The sequence below is a fragment of the Microcebus murinus genome, chromosome 25, assembly GCF_040939455.1.
Source record: "Microcebus murinus isolate Inina chromosome 25, M.murinus_Inina_mat1.0, whole genome shotgun sequence".
Taxonomy (NCBI): Eukaryota; Metazoa; Chordata; class Mammalia; order Primates; family Cheirogaleidae; genus Microcebus; species Microcebus murinus.
The window spans coordinates 22,069,385-22,085,803 of record NC_134128.1 but is presented as its reverse complement, the minus strand read 5'-3'; the positions used below and the strand labels follow the sequence as shown (position 1 = coordinate 22,085,803).

Genomic DNA, 16,419 nt, shown 5'->3' with positions numbered 1-16,419 from the left:
TCTGTATAAACACTTGCTCAATTCTGCCCCCACTACTATGATCTTACAAGAAAATATTCTACCATCGCTGATAATCTCCTTAGATAAAGTAGAAAAATACGGAATATTAGATAGGTGACACTCATTTAAATATTTCTTGGGAAAGAAGGGAATGATGAAATGAGGTACCACGGTTATTGACTGGCATGCCACTGTATACAAACACTCTCCTTATCTACATACATCCTCTTTCACTTTTGTGATCTGGCAGAGTATGATTCGACCATAAATGACTTTTACTAAATGCTGGGTGGATTGCTGGCAGGACAGGTTGAGTAGCAGCACAATACCTCGACATCTCTGCTCAGCACCAGTATGAGTTAGCCACAGAGGAAATAATACTGGTCATAACAAATTATTTAATATTTCTCCATTTTCGCTATGACTAGGACAGGTGCCGTCTCTAAAGGAGGGTTTAGATATACGCTAGCCATTGAAAAATGATTTGCTCTTTTGAAAAAGCATCATTTCTCATATGGTACATCTACATGATATTTAAGAAGTCAACCATGAAAATCTATTCTGTTTGAAAACCATAAATATTAAAAGCCCTCTCGAGAACTCTCAGCAATAATTCGATGTGAAATTATCTTGAGAAAAGGATCTTTTCCTATGTACATAAACAGCTGAGTTCAAGCACATGGACACTGTCCCTGCTCTCATTTCAGAGGTTCAGCAAGTTAAAGGAGAGCAAAAATGTCACCTTTCCTGTTAGCCTATTTCCAAGTAAAAGAACAAAGTTACACAAATAGATGCCAACCCAGAGTCCACTGTCATTTTACCAAACCCAAACCAAACATGTGTATTGGTTCCTTTTATCTATTAAAACAGTCAACTGCCAGCGTGGAGAATGTTTACATTTGGCATAAAGTCTTTACAGTATCAAACATTAATAATTGTTTATGAACATGGTATAATAACGATAAGGGACATCCTCTTTATAATTTTTCCCCTTTTGATCAAATAATCTATTGGCCCCGGAACAGCATGTTTTTATTCTGAATGTTTAACATCATAAAGCGTTAGCAGAGGAAATCTCTACTCCGCCAAAGGAATCCCAGGGCTTGAGGCAACTCTGCAAATAGCAAAAATGCCAACAAATCTGCCTTCGTAGGACACAGAACTGCAGAGGAACCGTCCGTCCTTCAGGTTTTTTTTGCCATTTCTCCAGGGCTGCATCACAAAGAGGAAGGACAGGGTTCGAAGCAGCGGGCCGGGTATTACAAACACCCTTGCCCTCCAGAATTGGAAACACTCACTTTGCCTTCAGTGTCTCCTCCTGAAAATTCCAGTGGGGATCTTCTACCAGCTGCAGCTCTCTCAGTACCCTTCCGGGCTTGTAGGCCGCGTTGATGATCATGCTGAGAACCTGTCGGGGGGAAAATAAGCACGATGAACTTCAATGGCACGCGTTCCTCCTAGCACAAGAATGCTTTTGAAAACCACGCCGCAGACACTGCACAGCCACGTGAAATGCAGGACGTCAAACCAGTCAGATAAACACCTCTGAACACGGCTAACCCTCCATCCTGGGATACAGGGCGGTCAAATCTGATCCCTCTGGCCAGGAGAGCCTGAAACTCTCCCTAGTGAGGACGGCAGACTCTCATTACCTCTTCTGGTTGTGGGAAAACTGAGCCACTTCCTCCAAAGAGCAATTTATTATTTTTCAACAGGATTCCTCTTCGGTTGGATGGGCTACTGAGAATTACATTCTATTTTTTTTTTTTTTTTAAATTTCATAAGAACCCAATGAAACAGAGACAATACTACTGCCGACACTTCTGGAGAAGTTTCAGGTACTTGTATGAGAGACTCACCCAGTGCTGGCTCAGTTTACAGACTATGTATTAACCCTTTGCACTCGCTTGCTTTCTTCTTGATTCTTTTATTCTACTCGGGATTTAATTTTTTAAATATCCCAGATTTAACAAAGCGCGGCAGTAGAATAAAAAAAACTGGAGTTTCTTTTCATGCAAACGTTATTTGTTTGGATTTTTTTTATATTTCAAATTATTGACACATTCAAAGAGTAATTTCTCTGTAATTTTTGCTCACTGTGTTGAGTCGCACTCGACATCCGAGTGCAAAGGGTTAATAATACTGGGACAGCTCTCTTAGAGACGGGAGCGTACTGGGAGATAGTCTGGAACATCTTAACACCAACCAGCATCACATTTCCTCGACCTGCCCCCTGGCCCCCAAGTCCCAAGTCCAGGACGATGAGCGTGAGCTCACTGGCTGTGGTGGGGCTCCCAGAGAGACCAGGGATGTCCGTTCTGAGAGTCCCAACTGCAGGCTCTGGGCAGATAAGACGTTCCAGGTAACCTCAATGTGCCTCTTTAATAAGAAGAACAAGGAACTTAGACCCCTGGGGTACTCGCCTTTCAAAAAGCAAATTACCCACTAACAAAGTTTACGAGTTCCGGTACGCTCCTGATCGGCTGCTATTTGGACAGGGAGCCTAAGAAATGTGAGGGCACGAAGAAGAGACCTAGGAGGTTGGGTTCCCTGAAATGACCATCTGATGGGGGGTGTCACTGGGTGCTAGGCAACGGGGATGCACAGGGAGAGCATGTGATGTGAACCACTGCTAGCGTTTATGCCGCCCAGAAGAGGCATAAAAGAACCAGCCAGACACGGTGCCCACCTTTCACGTGTCAGGGCAAAGTCCCATCGAGGGAGTAAGGCACACACCTCACTGAGAAGGGAGACCGGCACGACAGCCTGAAGTCCTACTGTGTTTGAGGGAGACAGTTCATTACAAAGGGAAGGGTGGAGAAAGAAGAACGTCACTGGAATTTGCATGTCTCGGTTTTAGCGGGTCTGACGTGTTCTGCAATGTGACAGCCTGGTTTGTACCCTCACTGGCTTCTGAAAACAACTAAGATTTCTCATGTCATAACTAAGGATTCGATCCTAACATATTTTATGCTATGCAGTCAGCATGGTGACCGTCTTTTCTTTGCCTGGGGACTGTTTAGCTACGTTCCGAGGGCCCCGTTAAAGACCCACCAAGAGAACGAGGCTCAGCCAAGGCAGTCCCATCGGTCTGGGTACACTCTCGCATTCTCTATATTAGAATAATCATCTGATTTTATAGCTCACTGTCAGTACGATTTACAGAAACCGAGTTTGCAAATAAATCTGATTAGAAGTGACTGCAATACTGCACACAGTGTTTACCCACAGACAATAACATTTCGACGTAGCGTTTTCACTGCGCGTAGCTGAGGAAGCCGCAGAGCTACATGTTATTTGCTGCCCACCGAGACGCATTTCGTGACTGCGAAAAGAAAATGCCTTCCAGAATTCACGTCAGCCTGGAAACAGGCAGCAATTAAATTGTAAAAAAGCATCTGACATTGAATATGTTTCCCTTGGCTTTTCCCGATGCCGTATCATTCATCTCCAAATTCAACAAGCTCCCTACAAAACTTTGGAACTGCGGGCTGAATCATTTCCGTGCACAGTGACATCTTAGTGGATTCCAGTTACCCTGCAAAAATAACCAAGTAGACAGCCGCTACTACTACCCAGGGTTAGACTGAGTTACTGTACCCTGCAAAGCATCAGAATTCAATGCACCGTGTTCTTGATCAGACCCTGCGCCGGTTAACTAAGGGGATTTTAGGTGTGACATCAACGAACAATATTCCCAACAAACAGGTGCAAGGGGTCTGGGGCCCCTCGAGGAGGAAATTCACACTAGAAAACAAGGCCTCATTGGATGTCTTGGAGTTCATGAAATGTTACCTGAGAACATACTTCTACATGCAAGTTCCCCACAGTGTATTATGGGTCAAAGTCAATCACTTTTTTTTTGAGACAGAGTCTCACTCTGTTGCCCAGGCTAGAATGCCATGGCATCAGCCTAGCTCACAACCACTCAGACACCTGGGCTCAAGTGATCCTCCTGCCTCAGCCTCCCGAGTAGCTGGGACTACAGGCATGCACCACCAGGCCCAGCTAATTTTTTCTATTTTTTAGTAGAGACAGGATCTTGCTCTTGCTCAGGCTGGTCTTGAACTCCTGAGCTCAAACAATCCGCCCACCTCGGCCTCCCAGAGTGCTAGGTAGATTACAGGCGTGAGCCACCGCGCCTGGCCAGAAAGTCAATAACTTCTGTAGGTGGACAGATCTGGGACCAAATCCCAGCTGCATCCCTTGGAAGCTGTAATTCCTTAGGCAAGATGCATAACTGACTTTCCTCGTTTGAGCACAGGGGCCCTGCCATCTGTCTGGGGCACAGTGACATTCTGAGAAATAAACGAGGTGACGTTTCGGCAGGCGACAAACATTTAGAGGTAGTCCTCACTATCAGTGCAGTCCCTTACTGACACTTCCGATAAACTGTCCCCTGCCTCTTCTGTCCCTCTGTCCCCACTGGCCTGAACGTAGGTCCCAGTCTTGCATCTTTAAAAAATAACTTCGAACCTTGGAAGCTCCTAGACTTCCTGGCTACCATCTCCTTTTCAGAGCCAAACTTCTCAAAACAAGTAGTCTGCGCTTGAAATCTTCATCTTCACTTCAATTCTCAAACAACCCAAATCCTGATGCCTCTCCACCCACTACCCAAAAATGCTTCCAGGAAGTGGGTCCCCAGGACCTAATTATTAAATCCAATCTGGGCCAGGTGCAGTGGCTCACATGCTGGTAATCCCAGAACTTTGGAAGGCCAAGGTGGGAGGACTGCAGGAGGCCAGGAGTTCGAGACCGGCCTGAGCAACACAGCAAGCCCCCATTTCCACACACACACAAAAATATATATATAAAGATTAGTTGGGTGTGGTGGCACGTGCCTATATTCCCAACTACTCAGGATGCTGAGGCAGGAGGATTGCTTGAAGGCAGGAGTTCTAGGCTGCAGTGAGCTATGATGATACCACTGCACTCCAGCCTGGGTGACAGAGTAAGGCCTTATCTCTAAAAGAAATGTATATATACATATATATTTTTTAAAATGCCCAGCAAGAACAACAAAAAAACAGAAATAAAGGAAGATGTGCTTGTAAGAAAAGAAGAGGAACCTCTTGGATGCACACATAACCTTCTCGTGAAGCCAGAGAAAAGCACGAAGCTTTGGGAAGAAAACAAAGCACATAACTTGCTCAGGTTATCAACCTCTTAGAAGTTAAGATCAGTGCAATGGCCGCATCAAATACACTCCCCAAGACATTATCTAACGCTAACCGTGATGTTCATCTCTCCCTTTGTTACTGATCACAACAATTTCAATAAGAGCGACAACAATCTGACCTATTTCACCAAGTCTAGAACTCGGTGGTTGAGGCCAATTCTGAGCCCACCTTCCCAGGAGAGGTTTACCATGGCAACTCCAGCTCCCCCAGCCCAGCGGGAGAGGGGAGCCCCACTGAGATCTCCTCTCCCCTGCGCCCACTCCCCACGTCATCATCCCTTCGATCGGATGCAGAGACCACTCCCCCAAGGAGGCTGCCGGTCTCAGGGACTTCCCACCTCCCCCGGGAAGGCCAGCAGGGGAATCTCTCCAGGACGCCCAACGCCCTAGAACGTCCCTTCCACCCACAAACCGAGTCCCACGCGGCTCTGCATCTTCCCCGATTCTGACCCGATCCCAAGCCTCCTCTCCCTGCTGCCCAAACCCTTCTGGAACGCCCTCTGAGCTCCTCCTGGCCCATCAGCAGTAACGTACCCCAGATCCCGGACCTCTTTGCAGAATCTTTTCTTGCAGTTTTCCCTTCTGCTGCGGACAGAATTGTGTCCCCTTGAAATTCCCATGAGGGTTGAAACCCTAACACCCCCTCCCCCCCCCGACAGGTGATGGTATCAGGAGACGGGGCCTTTGGGAGGCGATCAAGGTTAGACAAGGTCACGAGGGTGGGGCCTCCACGAGGAGATTTGTGCCCTTACAAGAGGAGAGTCTCCAGACAGCTTTGCTCTCGCCACTGCGTGAGAACACAGCAAGAAGGTGGCCGCCCGCAAGGCAGGAAGGGAGCCCCCACCTCCAGCACCTGACCAAGCCGGGACCTGGTCTCAGACTTGCAGCCCTCAGAGATCTCAGCCCTCCAGGGCTCTGGGAAATCAACGCCTGCTGGTTGAGCCTCCTGTCCGTGGGACTTGTGTTCTGGAGGCCACAGCTGACCGCGGCACCTTCCGGCTCCTACACCGCCAGCTCCTCCCCTCTCCCGCGCCATTTCCGTCACCGTGCCAGTGGGAGAGCATCGTCCCCGGCGTGGAAAACAGCAGCAACCACCCTCCCCACCCCCCCAGCATCTGTCTCACCTTCCCTGGCCCACCTCCCTTCTTGGCTCTCTTTACAGTGAAACCCTTCAGAATCACCTGTACCCACCAGCGTCTTCTTTTCCCCTCCTCCAATCCTGTCTTCCCCAAAGGCGGGGCAGCGCTCGGTCCTCTCCTTACTCTGCCAGCGACAGCGCCCCAGCATGTCCTCGCTGCCCCCTGGCCCGAACCTATGTCACCTGCCGGCGAGGCAAGAACGGGGCCGGGGTGGCCCCTCGGTGACAGTGTGATCGCAAGCCTTCGTCCTGCTTCTGAAAGAAAGTGACGTTCGGTCTTGCGGCCCTCCACTGTGACGTCCGAAATCACACTCCGCCCACCTGGCGTGCGTCCCCCGTGCTTCGAGGAGGGGCGTCAAAGTCAGGGGTGAGGACGACACCGCTGTTCCGGCGTCTTCCAGGTCACCGACCTCCCCTCCCTGCACCGTCTCTGGAAACGCGGCCAGATGCTCCTTTCTCAGTCCCGCCAAAGCCCGCTCACGTCTAACACCGGGAAAGTGAGTGCCAACGACATGCACTTAACCACGGCTGTTGCCACAAACTCCAGCTCGGACAGAGCCGGGGACCCAGCCCGCAGCCCGAACTGGCCTTGCCAAAGACCAGCTCTGCACCCCGTCCACAGACGCTGCCTGTTTCCAGCAGAGCAGACGCCAGGGAGACAGCTCGCGTTTTACCTTCTCTAGAAGCGGCCGGGCGCGGTAGCTCACGCCTGTCATCCCAGCGCTCTGGGAGGCCGAGGCGGGAGGATCGCTCAAGGTCAGGAGTTGGAAACCAGCCTGAGCAAGACCGAGACACCCCCCCTCCATCTCTACTAAAAATAGAAAGAAATTAATTGGTCAACTAAAAATATATAGGAAAAATCAGCCGGGCATGGTGGCGCATGCCCGTAGTCCCAGCTACTCGGGAGGCTGAGGCAGGAGGATTGCTTGAGTGCCGGAGTTAGAGGTTGCTGTGAGCTAGGCTGATGCCACGGCACTCGAGCCCGGGCAACAGAGTAAGACTCTGTCTCAAAAATAAATAAAATAAAAAAAATAAATTCCACATACTGCTGATGGTCCGGAAAAGCAACACGCTGTCTTTGCTTCAATTACTTCGTGCTAAGTAAAATGAAATCTGAAACCACACAGAGGTTCCGGTGCTGAAGGAAGCGCATTAGCATAAATATTGGCTCGTTGGAACTCGCATTTCTCTGGCACTCACAGAACTGAAGCGCCACCCCACCCGTCTCCTCCTGCCGCATGCGTTTCCCGAACATCAGCAAAAAACTAGTTTCGTCGTCAGAAAACTGCTCTCGCCTGGCTCTTGAATCTGGCTGCTGGCGCCTGTCGGGGAACGGAAGAGGGATAACCACTTTGGACTTGGAAACATCGTCTAGTAAAATGAAACTGCCCGCCCCTCGAGAGGGGCTCCTGCTGGGGTCATCTGTCCGTTAGCAGAGCCGGCAGGAAAGAGGGGACCTCGTTCTGCCAACCGGACGTGCCGGGGAGACGGGCCTGCAGGCAGCTTCAAAGAAACCCATCGGCTCCACGTTGTTTTTGTGTCGGTTCTGCTCATATCCTGCGACTCACAACGCACACAGGCACACGGGCGGGCAGACAGCATCGCCCAGCAGAAATCCGTCCAGGGGCGGACAGCTGTCTCGGACTGCGGAAAAGCCAATTCTCAACTCCGGGGTTTCATTTCCGACAGCGACAGAGACTTGCGACGTGTAATCCCGGCTTGGTTTCTCTTCGGATCAAGCTGGGTATCTGCAGGGACCTGCGGTCCGTGCCAACGTATGCGGTCACGGGTCCCACGGCTTGGCTGCCTCGCCGGGCCCCATCCGAGGAGCCTTCCCCTCAGTCACCGGTTTTCGTTAGCTGCGAAAGTCTCGAGCGAGCACGGAACACGCTCGCCGCTCCGGCTGAGCGAGACGCACGCTGTTTGGCTTCGAGACAGGATGGCGACCGCACAGAGGTGGGCTGTGCAGGCTGAGAAAGCACAACAGCCAGGCCCGGACGAGACGCCCAGTGCAGATCTGGGTCCTTTCCGTGTCCGCTCTTGGTGGCCCTTATGTTTTGGGGCGCTGGGAGCATCTCCCGCCTTGCCTGCCTCCACCCCCCGCACCCCGCCTGCACCCGCTGCACCCGCTCCTCCTCCCGGGAGCTCGCTGCCTACTTCAAGAACGACTCTTGCACAATCTCACGGCAGCCCTAATGTAACACCCGGGACACACGAGGCCAGAGTCTACCAGTCTGTTCCGCCCTCTCGGCTGGAAGGCAGGGACCACCTGTGAAACATCCTAAACGCTAAATGCCCCCGAATAAACAACCACAGTGATAGCCTCATCGGTTTCTTGCAGGTTTCTTCTAAACTGTAACCCCTACTTCCTCTCTCGAACAGACTTTTCTCCCTAAGTATGTCGTTCTTTAACCACCAACACCACCCACGGCTTGGAGGAGCAAACACACTCTCTGACTTGGCGCCAATAGTCTCTTTGTCTTTAAGTAAAACGATGTCTGAGCCCACACACAGGCTCTCCCCGAGGGGCAGCTTGGGTCCGGCATCACTCCGAGGGTTTCCCATCGTCCAGAGAGTCAAGTCCCAATTGCTTCGCTTCGCACACCAAAGAAGGCCTCTCCCAGGCAGGCCCATCCGATCCGCTCGGTTCTACCTCGCACTGAAGCATCAGGCAGGCCAGATTCCGCTCTGCTTCTCTTTTCAAAATATAATGCACTTTTTTGTTTTTTTGGAGACAGAGTCTCACTTTGTTGCCCGGGCTAGAGTGAGTGCCGTGGCGTCAGCCTAGCTCACAGCAACCTCAAACTCCTGGGCTCAAGCAATCCTCCTGCCTCAGCCTCCCGAGGAGCTGGGACTACAGGCACGTGCCACCATGCCCGGCTAATTTTTTTTCTATATATTTTTAGTTGTTTTGGCTAATTTCTTTCTATTTATAGTAGAGACGGGTCTCACTCTTGCTCAGGCTGCTCTCAAACTCCTGAGCTCAAACTGATCCACCCGCCTCAGCCTCCCAGAGTGCTAGGATTACAGGCGTGAGCCACCACGCCTGGCTTATAACGCACTTTTAATACCTGTTCCTGTGCCCCAGCCATCCCTGTCTCTCCTTTGCCAGAATACTTTGAACGCCCACTTGTGTGTGCAGCCAAGATTCCATGCGCTTTGCCTAAGCCAGATGCAAAGTCATTTGTCACGTATCTGTCACTTCTATTCTGCCCCCACGGCACCGTGCTCCTCGCCCTGACAAGGCCCCCCCCTACTGTGCATCTAACTATGGGTTATGTCATCTCCCCAGCAAGAATGGAAAACCCCAACAGGCAGAGGGGACAGCATGTTTTGGTCTATGACCCAGCGCTCCCGACAGTGCCTGGCCCCTAGCAGTCACCTAACGGACATCTGTGCAGTGGATCCACGGACTGTTTTGCCCATGGAATTAAAAAACATTCATCAAGGTACAGTCTTGACAACCGACTTCTATCAGGTGTCTTCTTTCTTAGGAGAAAGTAGTGAGATGTGTTTAACAAAAAGGGCAGAGAGAGAGTTCCAAGAAGAGTTTGGAAGCTGTTCCAAAACTCCAAGCACTGCCTGAAGCTACAAAAATGCAATGGAGAGAAAAAGCCACCACTGACGCCCTGAGGATTCACCTCCCTCTCTCTCTCTGTGGGTCATCTCGAAGGCCACAAGAAAAATGGAAAACATGACCCTCCACGCGGCGGGCGGCCCAGTCTTGGCCTGCACACGGCCCAAGCCATAATAAACCTGAAGAACATACCTGTGTGAAAGCATTTGTCATTACCTCCTACGTGCGGGCTGCAGGCGCTGGGCAGGGATGGACAAAAACAGATGCCACCCGCAACCCGTTCTCAGTGACACTCTACGCTGCCTGGTGACGTCCCCTGTCCCCGTCCAGGCTGGCCCACCTCTTTGCAAAACCCTCATTCCACGCACAATGGGTCTTTCTTCCGTCTTCCAAGAGCACTTTACTGCAGTCTAGTGCAATAATTCCCAGAGGATGTACGTCCCCCCTGCTAGGCCGTGAGTCTTCCGCGGGTGGGATCATCACCCTCTCTTCTTTGCACCTCTGGCTTCCAGTCCCCAGGACCGAGAGGAAGGAATGGTTGGTAAATATGGTTAACTCAGTTGCGCCAGGATGTCTAGGGTCTCCTTTGGCAACTGTGCCTGCAGCTTCAAGATCCTGTTTAAAATAAGCCGGCTGCGGCCGTGAGCGCGTGACTTACCTCTTTGAGAACCAGCACACACTTGCCGGGTCCCACCGACTGGGGCAGCTCCGCGAGCCTCCCTTTGTTCAGGTAAGGGCCCGAGAAACACCTGTGGTTGATGAAGAGCTGAGGGCAGCAGTATTTCCCGTGGACGGTCCCTGCAGGGCAAGAGGAGCAAAGCCGAGGATTAGGACCACAACTCCTGACCCAAGGGGACTGGCAAGAGTCAACGCCTGCTTGATCCACTTAGTCAGCAGAGCCACCCCCCCCGGAGCTGTCCGAGGTCCTGACTGGCGGCCGTCTGGAGTTGCCAAAGAAACCAGGCTCAGGGTGGCCACGACAGCCCCGAGGGCTAGTGTCACTGGCACTCTCATTAAGAGGCTGGTTCCAAATTGTGACAGAGCAGTAGAGAAAACCACATGAATTTTTTTTTAAGATAGGCACATCATGTCCTAATTTCAGGACATTTGCTATCCCTAGTAGTATCTTTAGATTTTCCACCATACAAACTGTTTCTTATGCAAGACACACAAAAAGATGCAGACTACGACAGCGACAGCTCAAGTGTCACAGTGCAGCCCAAACACAAACACAGCGACTGCACAGCTGAATTCTCCGTGTCCCCTACTGTGGTGACTGCCCCCGCCATTGCCCCAGCTGTAACCACGCCCCTGCATCTGGCGTTTATCATTTCCCCCGCAGGTCTATAAACTGTACTGCACACCTAAGTAAGTGTGTGCCTACGAGCAATGTATGGCATTTTGGATATTTTAAATATATTCCATAAATGATTTTCTGCAACCTTTCGTTTCTTTGCTCAACATGGAGTTTTGGAGATAAATCCAATTTGATAAATGTGTATCTAAAAAGTTCATTCATTCTTCCTTTCTGTATATTACTCCGCTGAATTAATATACCACAATGTAGGCATCTATTCTCTAACTGACAGATACTCACTTGCATCTGCTTTTTCAGTGTTGCCAGTAGTGCTTTACTGAATACGAATGCAGCAATCGTATTCAGTGCACGGGCAAGATATCCTTGTAAGCGTCTAACGGGATGGAACTGCCCGGCCACAGGTCTGCGTATCTTCTGTTTTACTAGACGTGGCCGATTTTCCCCCCACAGTGGCTACCCCCAGTTTATACTCCTCCCTGCACTAGGTGACAGTCCTGCTGTCTCACAGCCAAGCCAGCACTAAACACTGTTAGGGTTCCCCATTTTCCAATCCAAATGGAGGCAAAATGTATCTACAATTTGCATTACCCTTATTCTTTCGACTCAGAAAGGGAACAGGACAAGTTGTTGGTCTTGTACCTTAAGTTGCCACAGGCCAAAAGCAGAATAATTAAATGATAAGATTTCACGCTAAAGTTTCTTGATGTCTATAAAATGCAAAATGAGGTTTCGCTTCTGGTTAAAGGACTCACCACCCAGCTCCCCGTCCTACACAAGCTCCAAACTGAGCGACACAAACAAGGGTATTTCTGCATAAACACCGTCATTAATTTGGGAAGGTACTGTAACAGTTTAGAGAAGCTTATTTTCTTTCATAAAGACTTCCACTAAGAACCAACAGGTAGGAGGTAGAAATGCTATTCTTCTGGATATAAGAGAAAAGGAATAAAATAACAATTACAGGCTGTAAAAGGGGAGCTGACAGTTCTTTCAAAACCATTCTGAAGTTTGAATTCTATGCAACAGGCAAAATATTAAGCCCGCAGCTGCCCTTACACGAAAATTTTTTGTTAGGATTACCTGTACCTAGACCTTTAGAGAAAAACAATTTTAGTTAAGTCTACTCATACAATTGCTCTCTTTACTGCAAAGGTAACTTCGACTAGTAGGATTCTTTTATGACATGGAGGTTTTCCTTTTGCAGTTCAGACCAGGCTTCATTTTGGCATAGAAAACAGAATTCCTGATCAGGAATGACAGTGCACAAACACGTCTGATATCGGATCTGGTGATCAAAGGGTAGCTCACAATTGTACTTTCAAAGGTTATTATTAAATGTAAACTTTACATAGTTAAAAACATGCATTGTTCATAAGCAACTGTGCAAACACAAAGGGCATTAGGGAACAATTCAAAAGCCAGCAGGGACTTAAGCACTAACCATTAGTGTAGAACTACAAGAGGAACTGTGATAAAATGTCACACAAGGAATGCCTAATTATGACACCTCCAACTCTTTCCTGCTCCACGTGGTAATTCACAATACACAGCCCTAATCTGGCTCATAATTTCCAAATAGCACATGGACCCTTTTCCTATAGACTAGAACTACTAGCCAAGACGCAGAATAGACACAGGGAATTTAGCTTAGAAATAAAAAAAAAAAAAAAAAGATAGGTATCTGTTAATGAATAGCAATAGAGAAAAAGAAATAAGCTCAACGTTGAAATATATTCGTATCGACCTAAAAGCACATACACGATGTGTCCACTCACAGCCACAAGGTGGAAAGGGACAAAGGGCCCTAAAGGGGGACCCATTTACCTGTCGAGTCCAGGTGAGGGAATAAACAAAGCTCATGAGGTATTTTTTTAACAGGCACTGTGGACTGCAACCTGTCGACAAAGAAAAGGAACTGTCATGGATTACGTACTTTAGAAGAAACAATTACCTTCCAAAGTCTTGCCATACTTCAAAGAGACTATTCTGGAAATCTAAGCATCATAAGATAGGATGTGTGTACAGGAGCAATACCAATAAGGCCAGGTAAAAAGGTCATTTCAAAAAAGCTGCTCTTGCATTCTCTTGATGACCCCACAAAGCCTATGGAACATCTGTCCCCGAGTGGCCACCAGTGATCAATGAAATTCTTCTGGGTGGCTGCTGGCTTCTAGAATTGTCGTAATGTCTTCAATTGTATTTTAGACATGAAGAAACATTAACTTACATGCAATGAAAGTTAGACTTTCCCACTTCCGTGTCTAACAGGAAACCACCCTCTGCTAACCTTTGATTTATGACCCCAGTGGATCACGGCCACACTACACACAAGCCCTTAAAAGAAGATCTATAAAAGTCGTGATTCTTGAAATATAAGGTAGGCTTATTCCACGACAGAGTTCTGTTATAGCTCAGTAAAAACACTGCTGAATAAATGTATTTTTTAAAATGTAGCCTTAGGGGGAAAGAGGCGAGCTGGGTTTCACAGGGGTACCCAGGTTAGCTGCACAGGGGTACCCAGGTTGGCTGTCATTTCAAATGACACAGTTGAAAAGCTACGTGGACTGGGCGTGGTACTCACGCCTATAATCCCAGCACTCTGGGAGGCTGAGGTGGATCGATCATTTGAGCTCAGGAGTTTGAGACCAGCCTGAGCAAGAGTGAGACCCTGTCTCTACTAAAAAAAAAAAAAAAAAAAAATAGAAGGAAATTAGCTGGACAACTAAAAATATACCAAAAAAATTAGCTGGGCATGGTGGCGCATGCCTGTAGTCCCAGCTACTTGGGAGGCGGAGGCAGGAGGATCACTTGAGCCCAGGAGTTTGAGGTTGCTGTGAGCTAGGCTGGCGCCACGGCACTCACTCTAGCCCGGACAACAGAGTGAGACTCTGTCTCAAAAAAAAAAAAATAAGAAAGAAAAGCTACGTGAACACAAAGGCCACATTTACGAGAGATCTCAGTGGGCTCAGCTCTCTCTGGCAGTGGTTCTCAAAGTGGGTCCCCAAACACCCACAGCATCGACATCACCTGGAAACTTTCTAGAAATGCAGATTCTCAGGCCCCACCCCAGACAAAACGTACCGCCTGCCTGCACACGCTCTGCCCTGACACTTTTTGCTCATAAAATTGCAACCGAAACAGGGCTGGGTGGGGTGCTCACGATATCTTTTCCACATGGAATCTAATTTAATCTTCATAAAAACCCTGAAATGAGTATTTTACCAGTGAGGGGCACTGAGATGCAGAGAACTCAAGAAACTTGCTCAAGTTCACCCAGCTGGAAGTGGCAGAGCTGGAGTCGGACTCAAGTTTTCCACCTCCCTGGCTCAGCCAAGAGGGGAGAGGGAGAGAGACAAGGTTCCCCCAGAGAGGTGGCCGCACGTCGCAACTGCGCCTGCCACACTGGGTTGCTGGGGGGGGGGGGGGGAGGCGGCGCTAAGAATCTCTAAGCACAGAGAGCCATTACTATCCAACCACCTATGAGCTTGGAGTATGTATCAGGTACACCGAGAAGTGACAGTTTGAATTGCAAATTCCTTTTATGCAAGCACTGTACCTTGAGCATAATAGGTACACAACAAACAACAGCAGCTATGTTTTACTACCATCGTTACTAGTGTGCCGTTTGTTAGCAAACTCTAATAAAAACAGCCATGGTTCGTATCCTCCATAAAGACACTCTAGCATTTAGCATGCAGTTTGGGGAAAATGGAAAATAAAAGAAAAGAAACACGCACTGTTTTTCTGGTTGCACAACTGCAATCTTCCTCTTCTTTTGTGCTGTAAAACAGGCAAAAGAGGAAAAAAGAAAATCAGCTTTGTGAACAGAGCAAATGCATTTTTAAAAATGGGGTATAGCGTAAAAAAAATGTGCCTGTGTGTAAGGAACAACTTAGATACAGAAAAGTTATCTCGTTCATGCCACAATTTTAAATCAATTTCTTCTAGCATAAAACAGACACTGGCTCCTCAGATGTGAGATTGTCATAGAACTTGGTACATTTAATAGTATCACCATAGTGGCTACTTTGTTTTAAAATGTGCACTTAATAAGAAAGAAGAAGACTAGACCTATTGTACCTCCTGTAAACATAGGTGTTCAAGATACATTGTTGCAAGCACGATTATCTAGAATGATTTTTTTCCCATAGAGATTGTGATGAAGCAGATAATGTTACCATAACAGCACCCTCTCAAAGTAGGATTGGAGGCATGCATTTAGACTAAAACTTTTTTTTTAACCAAAAGGAGAATTGGTGGCTAGCAAATGCACCTAGTCAAACACTGACATAAACCAGCAAATAATGATTTTTTTTTTGATACGAATACTTCCAGTTCATATTTATAACTGATTTGGATCGCCTTAACAAAACTAGACCAGAGCTTTTGGCATTTGCTCATCTGGCAATGCTCAGATAACCCTGCCTCTTCCAACATAAGCATAAATTAAATCCCAACAAAACTTCTCAAAGCTGTTAGAGTCTGGCAGGTTTAGAGTGGGAGTTTGCCTCTTTAAAGCAACGTGCATGTGTAAGAAACACAAGCAAGAATAAATGAGGGGAAAAAATACTTAATAAAGTTCCATCCACTATTAACTTTATTTGGTACTCGATCCCAGTTTATTACTATGAAAAGGTGTAAACTTCATGCTCTCCGAGGTGAAAAATGAGTATAGAACAATTTGTGTCACTGGGTCTCTGTTAATCAGATGGGGACACTTAACTGTCTGACACTCTGGGGAAGGAGCCAGGATGCAAAGAGTAGAATACGGAGGAAACACCACTGTGTTCGCCTTAACCCAGATGTGACTGATTGTGCCCCAGAAAAACTCAAAGCACTTGCATAATCCCAAATCGATATGAAAGAGGGAGGCAGGGACCCCAGGACACTAGGTTCTGTCTGAGGTACAGCATGGACAACAGAGATGAAGCCCCAGCCCTGTGACAGAACCAGGGAGAGCCGACTATTGGCCATATGCAGGCTGAGTCAGAGAAGAACTGGCATCATTTTACACTGGGGGGGGGGGGGAGAATGCCTCTGAGATTCAAATAATTATTCTATGCTCAAAGTTTTAGAAATCTTAAACATTTTAAAGCAAGGGGAAGATATTACTCAAGTGGGATCAGACTTATTCAACAGGCTGGTATAAGGGAAAGAAGAATCCCTTAAAATCTCCCTCTGACCTCTGTCTGCAATCTGAACTACCC

At 48.1% G+C, this 16,419-nt stretch overlaps 1 protein-coding gene across 2 annotated transcripts in view; it reads right to left on the bottom strand.

Annotated features, from left to right (window-relative positions):
• Window positions 1-16,419, bottom strand: part of SFMBT2 (Scm like with four mbt domains 2) — a 168,461-nt gene that overhangs the window by 14,829 nt on the left and 137,213 nt on the right. For both annotated transcript variants that reach the window (XM_012741235.3, XM_075997642.1), the window contains 4 exons: window positions 14,950-14,992; window positions 13,037-13,107; window positions 10,553-10,692; window positions 1,299-1,408 (listed from right to left, as the gene is read on the bottom strand). In XM_012741235.3, the coding sequence (XP_012596689.1) occupies window positions 1,299-1,408; window positions 10,553-10,692; window positions 13,037-13,107; window positions 14,950-14,992 (364 nt within the window). The remainder of the gene's footprint in view (window positions 1-1,298; window positions 1,409-10,552; window positions 10,693-13,036; window positions 13,108-14,949; window positions 14,993-16,419) is intronic.